This window comes from Anser brachyrhynchus (assembly GCF_964034855.1).
Source record: "Anser brachyrhynchus genome assembly, chromosome: 3".
Lineage (NCBI taxonomy): Eukaryota > Metazoa > Chordata > Aves > Anseriformes > Anatidae > Anser > Anser brachyrhynchus.
The window spans coordinates 126,561,248-126,577,275 of record NC_137696.1 but is presented as its reverse complement, the minus strand read 5'-3'; the positions used below and the strand labels follow the sequence as shown (position 1 = coordinate 126,577,275).

General features: G+C 49.4%; 1 protein-coding gene across 1 annotated transcript; it reads right to left on the bottom strand.

The window, feature by feature from the left end:
• Positions 1-3,272: 3,272 nt before the first annotated feature.
• Positions 3,273-9,604, bottom strand: LOC308193683 (uncharacterized protein; the record flags this gene model as incomplete). Its single annotated transcript, XM_080588618.1, has 10 exons — positions 3,273-3,812; positions 3,989-4,082; positions 4,154-4,221; positions 4,473-4,525; positions 4,686-4,737; positions 4,821-4,873; positions 8,028-8,079; positions 8,163-8,215; positions 8,336-8,429; positions 9,545-9,604. 10 exons carry the CDS (start codon positions 9,602-9,604, stop codon positions 3,780-3,782), a joined length of 612 nt encoding a protein of 203 aa, XP_080444744.1. The 3' UTR covers positions 3,273-3,779.
• Positions 9,605-16,028: the final 6,424 nt, after the last annotated feature.

Genomic DNA, 16,028 nt, shown 5'->3' with positions numbered 1-16,028 from the left:
GTGCCGGAAGACTACATCTCCCGGCATGCTCTGGGAAAACAACATGGCCTCCCGGAAGCCCAGTGCCCCCCCCGAGTACTAGATATCCCGGCATGCTCTGGGAAACCAATATGGCCTCCCGGAAGGCCAGTGCCAGAAGACTACATCTCCCAGCATTCCCCGGACTCCCAACATGGCTGCCCGGTAAGCGGCTTCTCGAGAACTACACCTCCGACATGCTCTGGGAAGGCAACATGGCCTCCCGGAAACCCAGTGCCCAAGAACTACATTTCCCAGCACTCCCCGGAAAATTGAGCCTCGCAGTTTGCCTTAGGACGCCATTTTTTTTTGCTCTGTTACATTCCCCGTTCCATTTTGTGTTTATGGAGGTTTTCCCGCCGTTTTGGGGTTTTCCCCTCAATTTCGGGTTTTCACCTCTCCATTTCAGGGTTCTTCCTCACAATTTTGGTGTTCCTTTCCCTAATTTGGTGCTTCGCCCCCCCCAGTTTTGGGGTTCCCCCTCCATTTTGGGGATTCCCACCCCCCCATTCCAATCCCCCCACAATTTTGGGATCCCCCACCATCTTTTTTAGGCCTGCCACCCTAATATTAAGGCTCTTTCCCCCAATGTTGGGGTTCTCACCACATTTTTGAGGTTCCTTCCCTTAATTTGGGGCTTCGCTCCCCGACATCTGGGGCTTTAACCCCAAGTTTGAGGGTCCCCCCGAATTTTTGGGATTCCTCCCCAGTTCTGGGGGGGGGGCCACATTCAATTCTGGAATTTCACACTTCCATTTTAAGTGTTCTTCCCCCCAATTTGGGGGTTCACCCACCCAATATTGGGGGTTCCTCCCCTAATTTGGGGGGACCCGACCACTTTTGGGGGGACCCCCCAATTTTAGAGTCCCCCACCCTCCTTTTTTTGGGTTTCCCCCTAATATTAATAGTTCTTCTGCCCAATTTTGGGGGACCCCACAACTTTGGGGTTCCTTCCCCTAACTTGGGGCTTCAACCCTTCAATTTTGGGGGTCTCCCACTGTTATAAATGACTGAGTCCCAAATGGGATTACAATCAGAGTTTACAATTTATTAAACGAATAGAGGCAAGCAAACAGCGCTGGGTGCGCCGGGAGTCTCTGCTCCACGGGGACGCACACCCGTTACGTAAGGCATCTAATTTTTTATACTCCTAGGCTAATACATATTTATTACTACTTCTAAAAGAGGCAAGGTTATTATAATTGGTTTCCCGAATCCGACGTCCTTTCAGGTGCACCTGCTTATCAGTCTCTGTTACTTTCTCGGGGGCCGCTCGGACAGGGAGAGAGGGAGGCTCATATTCTTCCTCCTTATCTAGTGGTCTCTTGGCCGGCTGTCAGAAGTTACTGCACATTCGTGCAAAGTCAGCAGTTTTTCTCCGAAGAAATCCCTTTGTTCTCTTCTGGCCTAAACCCAGGCCTCAATGTTAACCCTTCAAAACCCCTTAGTGGCACAAATTGCTGGACCATTCCTTACACCACCCTCTTAGTTTGGCCTTCCGCCCTAATATTAGGCCTAACCCCTAACCCTAGGGCACCCACGGATCTAACCCTAACCCCCACCCCAAAAAACTCTAGAAACCCTAACCCTAAAAACCCTTTCAGCCCTAACCCAATAAAATTTACCACACTAAAGCCCTGAAGACCTACGCCTAAAACCCCTAACCCTAAAAATTAAGACCCTCTAAACCCTAACCCAAAAAATTAAGACGCTCAAGGCCCTAACCCTGGAGCCCCTAACCTTAAAAACAAACAAAAATTAAGACCTTAAAACCCTAACCCTAAATACCTTACTGTAAATAAAACCCTATGACCCTAACCCCTAAAAACCCTATCAACACTAAAACCCCAAAAAACTTTAAAACCTTAACACACTAACCCCCAAAACCCTAACCCTTTAACTCCAACCCTAACAACCTTAAAATTCTAACCCTAAACCCTAGAAACCCTAACCCTGAAACCCAACCCTAGTGCCTTAGCCCTGAAACCTTAAAACCCTAACACCTTGTTAAAAACACTCTGTAACCAATAACATAAGCTCAGGCAAGGATCTCAGTGAGGTAGCATTTTTATTCACGAGTGCAATGGCAGGTGTCCCACAAGCCACATACTAGTTCCATAACACAGTTTATATAATTTTTTTTTTTCCTCTCGGTGACCAGGACCCTCCCCAGTTTCCCAATTGACCAGGTAATCCAGGTTCACAATCTATCTAGTTCTTCACAGAAAATACACAGCTGCTGGCCTGTTACAAGTCAATTTTCTTTTTTTTTCTTGACTGTTTTCCTCTTTGAGGTGGTAATTACGCCGTGATTTCCACCCAATTGCTCTAAGGATTCTGGTTGTCTGCATTTTACAAGGTTGTCTGGTAAGCTTTATCACTGCAAGCATATCTCAATACCACCTTCCTTCCCTCTAAACGATGTAACTCTGCGCAAAAACATTTTTATTCCCACAACCTTGATCCCCTTACCCTAAAATCCTTATTCCCTTTAACCCTAACAACTCTAACCACAACCCTAACCCTTCATATCAACCCCCCAACGCTAATGACACTGACTAATGATCCAAACCCCAAACTGCCCCTAACCCCAGGCAACTGACAAAGAAACTGACACATAGCTGAAAACTACAAAAAAGGCAAAACCCTGGATACACACCCCAAATCACAAACACGCGACCAAAATGCTACAGAAAAGCCCCAGACGCAGGCCCCAAGCACTACAGCTAGGCCCCAGAAGCTCAAGACACATCCCAAAGCCAAAATGCAAGCCCCAAACGCTACAGAAAAGCCCCCAAACACCAGACGCAGGTTGCAGAAGTCTACAAGCATGCCCCAACCACACCCAGATGCAGACCCCAACTGTCCACAAGCAGCTCCCAACCCCCCCCCATGAACTGGACCCCACCCCACCCAGATGCAGGCCCCAGCCCCAGCCCCCACGCCCCAGACTCTGGCCCCAAAGGTGTACAACCAGCTCCCAACTGCCCCCCTCAAAGGGAGGCTCCAAAGCCCACCAGAAGACCCTAGAGTGTACAAGCAGCTCCCAACCCCCCCAGCACAGGCCCCAACCCCCCCCAGACACAGGCCCCAAAGGTGTACAAGCAACTCCCCACCCTCCCCAGAGGCACACCCCAAAGGTGTACAAACAGCCCCAACCCCCCAAGACCCAGACCCCTACAGTGTACAAGCAGCTCCCACCCCCGCCCCGCAAGGCAGGCCCTAACAGTATACAAGCCGCACCCACCCCCCCCAGACGCAGGCCCCACCAAAGGTGTACAAGCAGGCCCCTACAGTATACAAGCATCTCACAACCACCCCCCCCAGAGGCAGGCCCCAACCCCCTCCAGATGCAAGCCCAAAGGTGTACAAGCAGCTCCCAACCCCCTCCAGATGCAGATCCCTACATTGTACAAGCAGCTCCCAACACCTGCCCCCAAACGCAAGCCCATACTGCATACAAGCAGCTCCCAACCCCCACAGATACAGATCCCTACATTGTAGGAGCAGCTTCCAACCCCCCCCAGATGCAGGCCCTGACCCCCCCCAGATGCAAGCCCCAAAGGTGTACAAGCAGCTCCACACCCCCCCCAAGACACTGGCCCCAAAAGCCTAAATATATGCCAAGAAAGTATTAATGCAAGTGCCAAATGCTACAGACAGGCCCAAAAGCACAGGCCCCAGATGCTCGAGGCCGAGACGTAACTTGGCTTTCTGAATTACTGGAAAGCGGCTTTCATTCTCAGCGAGGTGTGCGCAGGCTAGACAGGATGGGGCTTCAGGCACCTCTTCACCTGTGGAAACACACTGCCATCAGGCACTGCCATGCCAGACAAGCTTTTTCTGTTAAAACACCCTTCTCAGACGCCCTGTGGCATTCTAGTGACCTGCTTAGCTCCGATTCTAAATACTAACGTCACAGCCCACCTTGCCTGTGGCACCTGATGAACAGAAGAGAAAGCAACCATACCGTTTGGAAACCGTCACTGCACGTGCTGCTCCTTGATGCTCTGTAACCTCTTCTCAAATCCTCAGCCACTTCAGTGGAGAGCCTGCCATGACACCTGAAAAGCAAAATGAATACCCTTCGCAGTCACCTTGCGCAACTTGGCCATTCCGCTCCAACCCCACTCACGACCAGCCTGCCCTTCTCGTGCTGCTCTTCAGAGTGCAGCTTGGCCCCTCTGAGTCTGTGCAAGGCACCTGCGAAAGAAAAAGAAAAGCATAGGCCGCGGCAGCATCCAAAGCCGCAGCACAGCTAGGACAGGTACTCTCATCTGCTCCCTTACTCTGCCCCCTCACCTGCCCTCGAGGCAGATGTTTCCATCTGCTCTCTTAAGCCAGCTACAACACCTCTGGAATATAAACAGGACTTTAACTGTATTTTGTGTAGTTAAGTAACTGCAGTGACAACCGCACCCCTAAAATACCTGCTACATCTGTTCATCGCTCACCTTGCCAAAAGCAGCTCTGGTCGTGAAGTCCCGTGTTGTATGCTGTGTTTCAGCTTTAACAAATGAAAACAGTCAGAAGATAATCATTCAGATGCCAGCATTAGCACCCATCCCTCAACAACACAAGGGACCCCATGTCTAATTTTATCATTTCAAATCAGCAGCCCCCTTGCCTCAGCACTCTCATCTGCTGCCTTACCTCTACCCACTTACCTACCCCGAGGCAGATGGTTCCATCTACCCTCTTAAGCCAGCTGGAACACCCCTAAAACAGAAAAGAGGGGACACTTAAGAGTGACAGTGAGAACCGCAACCCAACTATAACTGCTCCATCTGTTCATCACTCACCTTGCCAGAGGCAGCTCTGGGTGTGACGTCCCAGGTTGTACGCTGTGTTTCAGCTTTAACAAATGAAAACAGTCAGAAGGTAATCATTCACCTGCCAGCATTAACACCCATCCCTCAACAACACAAGGAACCCCACATTCAATGTTGTTGTTTCAAAACAGCAGACAACTTGCCTCGGCACCTCAGAAGTAGACCAAGCCAGTCACCGAGCTGCCAAACAAGAGCTTGATAGCTCCAGAAGGAGCTCCTTCCTGTGACCGGTTCCTCCTAAGGTTTATCTAGGACTGGAGAAAAAAAAATACTCCACATCTGCGAGCTTTCAAGATTCAATGACAGACCTCTCCTCTAGCACTACTCAAGCACTATGCAAACAGCTGCTCGCAAGCAGCTCAGGTCTCCCCCTCCACATTTGCCAAACACCACAGAGATGACTCTGTGCCAGCTGCCCTTCAGTACTTGCCCAGAGGCAGACCGGATGTCTTTGCCAAAACAGTCCGGACAATGTATTAGTACACCGATGGACCGCCACCTTAGCTACCATCACTAACTGCCAGGCAGGACAGCTCCAGGCCAAACACACACACGCACAGGCACGCTACAAACGTTACGAACAAAACACAGAACACAAGGCACAAAAAAAAAAAAAAAAAGGACTCCCAGAGGGAAGCCCTACAGTGACAGCAAGTCAGAACAGGTGCTCTGCAGCAGACCCAGGGAGAGACTCAAATGTCACGACCTGCGACTGGAAGTAACTGCCAGAACTGGGATGATGGAGGCATAAAAAGCCTGCCTTTAAGACAAGAGACCAGAAGGATGGGGAGTGCAAACCCCAGAAGAAATCTCTTAGGAAATGAATTCCCAAGCAAGTGCTCCTGATGAAGCCCACATGACTTCTGCAAGAGCGAGGATGGAAACATACGCAATCAGAAACCGAATATGATGCACAAGACCTGAAACAGATCTGCACTTTAAGCTGCAACTGCAGGACAAGAAGTGCTCGGATCAGACCCATGATGACGAAACAAGCATTTAGGACCTTTGGCACAGCTACCAAGTTGCCTGTCTAGACAGTCCAGTGCAAAAAGCAAGGAGGATATCAAGACCCGAGGAGTGCATGACACAGAACACACTCTGCAGAAGCAGCACTACAAGACAGATGGGAACTGTCCTGCCTGGCACAGACACTCATGCTAGAAAATACCCCCTGCTCCTTCTCTTAGTCTGGAGACCCAGCCTCAAGCAGCCTGAAGGTGACCCAGCCTGAACCACCCTCACAGTGGCACCAAGTATATTCAGCCGGCTGGCTCCATGCTGCTCTGGCTCCCAGCTCCTATCAGCCACACCACATATGCAAATACCAGGTGCCCTTCAACTTAGCTCTCAGATTGCTGGATGGTAAATTCCCTCCACATCAAGAAATGCACAGGCACTGAGAGACATCTTAGTCCATGGCCAGGCTTATCATCATCTGCAAAAACAGCGTACCAGCATTCACTAGCGGAGGAGGTGGGCGTCAGGGCCGGTGTGCAATACTGACTACCACTGAAGAAACATACGGTTGCGCTCACCCGTTCCTCTCTGAGTCCAAGCTCCAACAGTTCAGCCAGTATCACCCACACCACCTGGGAAAACAAAGGGATAAAATGATCGTTGTGTTCTCAGGTAATCACCCACCACGCTGCTCCTCTATCCCACCCAGCCTCACCTCAGACCCTCAGCAGATTCTGAGGAAGGCCTGCCGCAGCACCTGCTAAAACAGAGGGGAAGGACTTCAAAGACTTGCCTTAATGGGACCTTGCTTAGGAACTCTGACTTGGCTGACGACCCTCTTGTTTTTCCTCAGCACTCCACGATGTGGGGATTCACCTCTCCAAGGCTGCAGGAAGCATCCGCAAAAGAAAAAAAAGAAAAGGCAGATCCTCAGGCACCTCACAGGCACAACCTAACTGCTGCAATACCTCTCTTTCACTAGCTCTTTTTCTTCAGCTGCTCACATGCTCCAACTCGGCTGGGCTGGCACCACACGGCGGCAAGGCAGGCCGCAGCAGACCTGCGCCACGCAGGGCGCCACCCCCCCCACCCCCCAAACCAGAAACATTAGTCCAAAACCACAGAACCGGGACCCCAAACCACATGGAGCCAGGCTCCCAAACCATACATGAACATGAACACACACAAGCCCAAGACTGAGGGCCATGATGGCTACCATCAAGAAATGTAGACAACGTCAAGCTCTTGAGAGAGATCAGCCTTTTGAAGTCCCAATGAAAGACAAGAAACACTTCGTTACTAGTCCCATGCCAAAAAGACAATACATTTAAGACCCATGATATGGTGCTCAGCAAGCACTGCAGAAGCCAAGAACTATGGGAACAAGACCTGATAAATGGATACTATAGTACACAGAAACAAACATACACCATGGAACACATGCTGGAACTGCCCTGCCTGGCACACGCTAGGCTGAAAAACATGAACCCAGGGCCTCTTTATCCAGTTGTTACTGGATCCTGTTCCTCTGCTGCACTTATTTAAAAGCCGTCCCCACGCACATATCACACACACGCCAAGGTACAACCCCACCCAAGACACAGACAGGGCATTTCAGGTCAAACTTAGCTTTCGGGACTGCTGGAAAGCAGGCTTTATCCTCAAGGCACACGCAGGCTAGATGAGATGGGGCTCCAGGCACCTCTTCACCTGTGGAAACACACTGCCATCAGACACCGCCACGCCAGACAAACTTTTCCTGTTAAAACACCCTTCTCAGATGCCCTGTGGCATTCAAGTGACCCACTTTGCTCCAATTCTACAGACTGATGTCACAGCCCACCTTGCCTGTGGCACCTGATAAACAGAAGAGAAAGCAACCGCAGCGCTTGGAAACCATCCCTGCACATGCTGCTCCTTGTCACTCTCCGGCCTCATCTCAAATCCTCAGCCACTTCTGTGGAGAGCCTGCCATGGCACCTGCAAAGAAAGACGGACACCTTTCATAGTCACCTCACGCTACTTGGCCATTCCGCTCCAACCCAGCTCATGACCAGCCCCCCTACTTACGCAGCTCCTCAGAATGCAGTATGCTCCTTTGAGCCTGTGCGAGACACCTGTGAAAGGGGAAGAAAAGCATAGGCCAAGGCAGCATCCAAAGCCGCAGCACAGCTAGGACAGTTACTCTCATCTGCTGCCTTACCTCTACCCACTTACCTACCCCGAGGCAGATGGTTCCATCTACCCTCTTAAGCCAGCTACAACACCTCTAAAACAGAAGAGAGGGGACACTTAAGAGTGACAGTGAGAACCGCAACCCAACTATAACTGCTCCATCTGTTCATCACTCACCTTGCCAGAGGCAGCTCTGGGTGTGACGTCCCAGGTTGTACGCTGTGTTTCAGCTTTAACAAATGAAAACAGTCAGAAGGTAATCATTCACCTGCCAGCATTAACACCCATCCCTCAACAACACAAGGAACCCCACATTCAATGTTGTTGTTTCAAAACAGCAGACAACTTGCCTCGGCACCTCAGAAGTAGACCAAGCCAGTCACCGAGCTGCCAAACGAGAGCTTGATAGCTCCAGAAGGAGCTCCTTCCTGTGACCGGTTCCTCCTAAGGTTTATCTAGGACTGGAGAAAAAAAAATACTCCACATCTGCGAGCTTTCAAGATTCAATGACAGACCTCTCCTCTAGCACTACTCAAGCACTATGCAAACAGCTGCTCGCAAGCAGCTCAGGTCTCCCCCTCCACATTTGCCAAACACCACAGAGATGACTCTGTGCCAGCTGCCCTTCAGTACTTGCCCAGAGGCAGACCGGATGTCTTTGCCAAAACAGTCCGGACAATGTATTAGTACACCGATGGACCGCCACCTTAGCTACCATCACTAACTGCCAGGCAGGACAGCTCCAGGCCAAACACACACACGCACAGGCACGCTACAAACGTTACGAACAAAACACAGAACACAAGGCACAAAAAAAAAAAGGACTCCCAGAGGGAAGCCCTACAGTGACAGCAAGTCAGAACAGGTGCTCTGCAGCAGACCCAGGGAGAGACTCAAATGTCACGACCTGCGACTGGAAGCAACTGCCAGAACTGGGATGATGGAGGCATAAAAAGCCTGCCTTCAAGGCAAAAGACCAGAAGGATGGGGAGTGCAAACCCCAGAAGAATAATGCTTCGGAAATGAACTCCCAAGACAGAGCTCCTGATGAAGCCCACATGACTTCTGCAAGAGTGAGGATGGAAACAGATGCCATCTGAAACCGAATATGATGCACTAGACCTGAAACACATCTGCGCTTTAAGCTGCGACTGCCAGTCAAGAAGTGCTCAGATCAGCCCTACGATGATGAAACAAGCATTTAGGACCTTTGGTGTGGCTACCAAGTTGCCCATCTAATCTGTCCAGTGGAAAAAGGCAATGAGGATATCAAGACCTGAGGAGCGCGTAATGTATGATCATCACATCAAGAAACATTTGATACAAAAAAAAAAATACACGCACAGAAGAAATGATCTCTTGAGGCTCCTACTGCAAGACAAGAAATGCTCAGCTTCCAATTGAGCATCAGCATTATTCCAGTGAGGTCAAGTGTTCAACACCCTCAGGACGGCTTCCCCTGGGGCTGCCAAGCACCAGGAGCAACAGCACAGCACAGACAACACAGAACACAGACACCAAGCTGGAACTGCCCTGCCTGGCACGTGCTCAAGCCATACCTGACAGAATCCCACGCCCCCACACACTGTCTGACCGTGATCAATCCTAAAAGGCCCCATCCACAGCAATGACTTAAAAGCACAGACCCTCGCCCTATGTGTGCATTCAAAACCCGAAAGCAAACATAGCACTTGCCCCACAACTTAGCTTGGGAATGATGGGAGGCGGGTTCCATCCTCATCAAGGAACACGAAGGCTAGCCAGGACATTGCTTCCGGCACGAGGCTCCTCTTCACCTGCAGAAATAAAGTGCCATCAGGCACTGGCACATCAGCCAAACTTCTTCCAGTGAAACACCCTCCTCAAAAACAAAACGGTAGTCCACTGACCTGCTCTGCTACTGAAGTCAGATAGACAAACTCGAGACAACTGCCCGCCTTCCTCTGCCAACCACCCCCAAACACACAGTATTTGCCCCTGGACTTAATTCTCAGGGGTCACAATCCATCCTCAAGGTGGGCCAGAGGCCAACTAGGATGTTCTCAGTATCTTCTTCGTCCCCGGAAAAGAGGAGTCACCCAGAGGTGGGACCAATAAACTACCAAACCAAAAACAATGCCCTTTTCCCAACTGTACTCCACTCACCTTCCCGATCCAGGCTTAGCGTTTCCATTTACTGTGCTGAGCCAAGGTCACATAGCTTAGACCAAATAGAAAGAACGAACAAGCGTGAAAATCCACATAACAGTCTATACCCACTCTTCTTCTTTCCTCCCCTACCCCAACAGCCAAGAAGCCCCAGACCCACATTCCCCAACCCAGTACTACCGCTTCGCTCACCTAACATCCCAAGGAGATGCATCACACTCCCAGCTCCTCTTGTGCTCCGAGCATCTCCAGCATTTCAGGAACTGGAACCGCTGATGCCTGGCGCGCCTCAGGAATGTGGCAGAAGATGTACTCTGCTGTCACAAGGTGCTTCCAAAGCCTGCCCAACAGGCAAAACAGACTCACACAATCCACGGACCAGCTCAGGGCCCACACTGTTGTCCACTCACCCTCGTGCCTCATTCAAGTGTCCGTGCCCATGCCCTGGGCTACAAGAAACAAAAAGAGAAGGTCATATCCGTGATGGACACGCAAACAGTACAGCTCCTTGCAGAGGACTCAAACACAGAGACGAGAGCCAGGAAAAAAAGAACACCCTCAGGTCCACAAATGCCAAAAGGCCATGAATGCACAGCAGCCCCAACAGGGGTAATCACAGACTTACCCTTTACAGATGAAAGGGGTGACCCTGCTCAGTCTCTTGGTAATACTACCGTGCTTATACGGTCGAGGAACCGTACCCCACCATTTCTTAAAAACGAGTTAGCCGGCAACACCTCCTAAGCACGCCTCTATTACCTGAATTCCAAGCACTGAAAATCTAGAAGGCTGCAACGTCTAAAGACTCTACAGCCACACAAACCACAGGCAAAAGCTCCAAAACTATAACAAACTGTCCCTAACCCTGAAAAAGACTACCCCTTACACACCTACTGCTGCTCTTTTCAGATACATGCTTATACAGGGAGCTTCAATGATACTTATCTCCCAAACCCTGCTCCATCACTTTGCCACCAAGGTTGTAACTTTGATAATATTTGCCTTAATTAAGCAGAAATCATAAGGGACCCAGAACCACAAAGGAAACACACAAAGTAACATTGACATCCTATTTGTAAACATGCTATAACAATTACTCACCTGAAGAAGAGCTGCATGCAATACAGGCACCTATTACTAGATTGGTTTACTCTAACAGATCCTACTAGTTGTTACCTCACAAAGATGGGCGTACCGGTCTCTACTTGGAAACGCATCAGTCCATAGACTCTGACCCACCTAAAGACCCCTGAAACTGACTGAAGGAAAAACAAAACACTTACCCCAAAGTGCAGCCCAGGCAGAATGAGCTCTCTGATGGGATGCCTGCGACTCAACTAGCACTAGGCCCTGCCTGGATCCCAAAGCCAATCACCTGGGAAAGGGGAGGGGCAAAGCACAAGAAAGTAGAAATAGAAAAAGGAGAAGCAACAGCTGTGGTTTATGTATCTATTCATATGGCTTACCTCAACAGCATGCAGGGTGCAGACAAGAGAACTGGGTTGTTTCTAGAAGCAACAATCTCCATGTTTTGGCTTCAGCTTTGAATATTGAAAGCTTTTCTCCTCTACAACACCTGTCTCAGGAACCAAACAGCATTCAAGTGACCTGCATTGCTCCTATTCTAAAGACTATCACAGCCCACCTTGCCTGTGGCACCTGATAAACAGAAGAGAAAGCAACCACAGCAGCAAAAGCCACAGCACCCTCAGGACAGTTACTCTCATCCCCTCCTTTACCTCAGCCGCTTACCTACCCCACATGGCAGATGCTTCCACCCGTCCTCTGAAGCCACCTATAGCACCTCTAAAAGAGGAACTGGAATTTTACTCTATTTGATGTAGTAAAATAACTGCAGTCACAGCCACACCCCAAAAATAACAGCTACCTCTGTTCGTCACTCACCAGACTCACTCCAGAGGTAGCTCGGGTCGGGACATCCTGTACTGCACACTGCGTTTCAGCCTGAACAAAGGAAAACAGTCAGAAGATAAACATTCAGCTGACAGCATTAGCACCCAACCCTCAACAACAGAAGTGACCCCATATTTAATGTTTTCGTTTCAAAACAACACTCCACTTGCCTCTGTACCTGGAAGTTAGATCCAAGCTCGAAAGGAACGGCCACCATCACCCATGCCACCTGGGAACACAGAAGGACAAAATGACCGCTGTGCTTGCAAGTGACCACCTGCCACGTTGCTCCTCTGTCCAAACCAGCCTCACCTCAGACCCTCAGAGGGAAACGCCTGAATGTCTTCCCTTCGCTTCAGATAAGGGATGACCAGGCTGAAAAAACTCTCACCTTCCCTCACTGCTGCGTGACATGGGGATTTCCCTGTCCAAGACTGCACGAAGCCCCTGCAGAGACAAGAGAAAAGCACACCCTGAGGCACCTCACAGCCACAGCGTACCTGCTGCAATACCTCTCTCTTCCCAGCTCCTTTACTTCAGCTGCTCACCAGCTCGAACTGAGATTCTTCGCTCACAGCGCCGTGGTAAACTCTGCCCGGGCCACACAACACACACTGCACAATTTACGTTGTTTAAGATACACGAGGTGGAACATTCCTGCCCAACAATCAGTGGCATCGCACAGGAAGGATGCCGCACGCTCCTAGAAACCAAACCTACCAGTCCTGAACAGCTCCCCTGCCAGACAACTCCCCGCCTCCTCCTGCCAACCACGCTCAGCACACACACTATTTGGCCTTAAAAAAAAAAAAAGTAAGAACATACACACACAAAAAAAAAAACAACTGAGCTCCACAAATGCCAAAAAGCCAAGCACAGACAGCAGCCCTGGCAGGGGTAATCACAGACCTACCCTTTACAGATGAAAAAGGTAACTCTGATACGACCCTGCTCAGTCTCCTCGTAATACTGCGCCTACGTGGTCAAGCCTCTTGCAGTGTGTAATCAAGCTCTTTTTAGTCCTCTAGAGAGTTACACAAGTGGCTTGATACATCCAGAGATTCAAATATAACCCAAAAACACAAGTGTATCCCACCATCCCAAAAACAAGTGAGCCAGCAACCTCTGCTGAATATCCCTCTAGTAAAGTGATTTCCAAGCACTTAAAATCTAGAAATCCATAGACTCCAACCTGCCCAAAGAACCCTGCAACTGACTGAAGGAAAAACAAAGCAGTTACCCCAAAGAGCAGCCCAGGCACAATGAACTCTCTAATGGCATACCTGGGGCTCATATACCATTTGGCCCCGCCCAGCACCCAAACCCAATCACCTGGGAAAGGGGAGGGGCAAAGCACAAGAAGGTAGAAAGAGCACGAGCAGCACAGCAGCTGTGGTTTTTTTTTTTTTTTTTTTTTTTTTTTAATCTGGTTTAGCTCAACAAGAGAACTGGGGTGATTCTAGAAGCAACAATCCCCATGCTTTTGCTGCTGCTTTGAATATTGAAAGGACAATATGACCAAGCAAGTAACTGAAATTTTTTCAGTTAGAATTAGCTCAAACCTTTATTTATATAGAAAGAAAAATCTGGGAGCATAACAGATTACACACCAAAAAAAAAAAATCAATTCCATATAATAACATCACTCACAGGAAAAATCACGTACTTGAGTAGGCTATCTGAAAACCAAAAGGCTATGCTGATGGGTCAAAACACACTACAGGACAATGGAGCCTGGCCCTCTGCTGCACCAGCTTGAATCCTATCCCTACACTCACCAAGGTGCAACCCCAACCCAAACACAGACACACCATTTCAGGCTACACGGGATGGGGCTTCAGGCACCTCTTCACCTACCGAGGAAGACTGCCATCAGGAACTGCCACACCAGACAACCTTTTTCCTCTACAACACCTGCCTCAGGAACCAAACAGCATTCCAGTGACCTGCTTTGCTCCTATTCTAAAGACTATCACAGCCTACCTTGCCTGTGGCACCTGATAAGCAGAAGATAAAGCAACCACAGCAGCAAAAGCCACAGCACCCCTAGGACAGTTACTCTCAACCGCTCTTTTACTTCACCCACTCACCTAACGCCCGAGGCAGATGTTTCCATCTGCTCTCAAGCCACCTAAAGCACCTCTAAAAGGCAAAATGGATTTTTATTCTACTTTTTGTAATAACTTAACTGCATTGACAACCGCACCCCAAAAATAACTGCTACCTCTGTTCATTGCTCACCTTGCCTGAGGTAGCTCAGGTCGCAACGTCCTGTATTGAGCACTGCATTTCAGCTTGAACAAAGGAAAACACGGTCAAAAGATAAACATTCAGCTGCCAGCATTACCACCCACCCTTCAACACCACAAGTGACCCTATATTTAATTTTATCATTTCAAAAGAGCAGTCCACTTGCCTCTGTACCTGGAAAGTAGATCCAAGCTCAAACGCGGCCACCTGCAAGGCTGGGGGGGGGGGGGTGCCATTTGGCAGCCACCTGCAAGGTGGGGGGGGGTCACCTGGCAGCTTTGCTCTAACAGATCCTACTAGTTACCTCAAAAAGATGGGCTTACCGGTCTCAATTTGAAATGCATCAGTCCATAGGCTCTGACCCACCTAAAGAACCCTGCAACTGACTGAAGGAAAAACAAAGCCCCTACCCCAAAGAGCAGCCCAGGCAGAATGCCTGCCCTAATCATGTGGAAAATGGGAGGGGCCATGCATGAGAAGAGATAAAGAGCAGGAGGAACAGCAGCCCTGTTTTTGGTCTGGCTTAGGTCAACAGCGTGCAGAGTGCAGCACAGGCAATCAGCCTGTTTCTCCTGAAAGACTTACCTTAGCTTTGGTGAAGGAAACTGACCGGGCTGACAACCCTCTCACCTTTTTGCACCACTCCACAACATGGGGAATTCACCTCTCCACGGCTGCACGAGGGAACTGCAGAAACAAGACAAAGCACACCCTGAGGCACCTCATAACCACAGCCTACCTACCTACTGCAATACCTCTGCAATACTTATACCTCTCTTCCCAGCTGCTTTACCTCTGCTGCTCTCCATCTCCAAATCACATTCTTTTAACTGTCACGCAGAGCGGTGGTCCTCCAGGTTCCATAGAGCAGCGCCATTATTTTTTTTCTTTTTTAATTTCAAAACAGCTTCCCTTCAAAACAGCTTTCCGCTTCCCTCTGGAAATGGACAGTAGGTCAAGCCAATCACCGAGTTGCCGACGCAGAGCTTCACAGTTCCAGAAGGTGCTCTTTCATTCGACCGATTCCTCATAAGTGTTACCTACCACTAGCAAAAGCAATAAACAGACTGCAAACAGGCACTGCCACATTTGACAAACTTCATGTTTTTAATTTTATCATTTCAAAAGAGCAGTCCGCTTGCCTTTACATCTGAAAAGGCAGATCAAACCAGTCACCAAGTTGCCGAACAAGAACTTGACAGTTCCAGAAAGTGCTGTTTCCTTTGACCGGTTCCTCCTAAGGTTTACCTACTGCTGGAAAAAAAGAAAAAAAGACTCTGTGCCAGCTGCCCTTAAGTACTCACCCAGAGCTTGAGTATTCGCCCAGAGACAGACCAGATGTCTTTCCCAAAAGAGTCAGGACAATGTGTTATTGCACTGTTGGACCACCATGTTAGCTACCATCACTAATTGCCAGGCAGTGTTAGCGTAGCAACCACATAACCACCAAGTGATTATATGAAGGTGCTTTATTCAGCGCTGGAAGCCGGGGCAGGTGCCCAAATCTGGCTTCAAGTCCCGTTACTTCCCAGCCATTATTTATACATACAACATTGCGTCAGGTATACATATTCATTACAGGTTGCAACATCAGCCTCGCATTCCATTCTAATTAGCTCCCCTCCCCTTTGCACATGCGTGGTGCTCTCTGGTGGTCGTCCAGGTGGTCGTCCAGATGAAGTAAGGAGTCTTCCTCTCCGCTAAACTTTTCACCTTTCTCACTCGACGCAT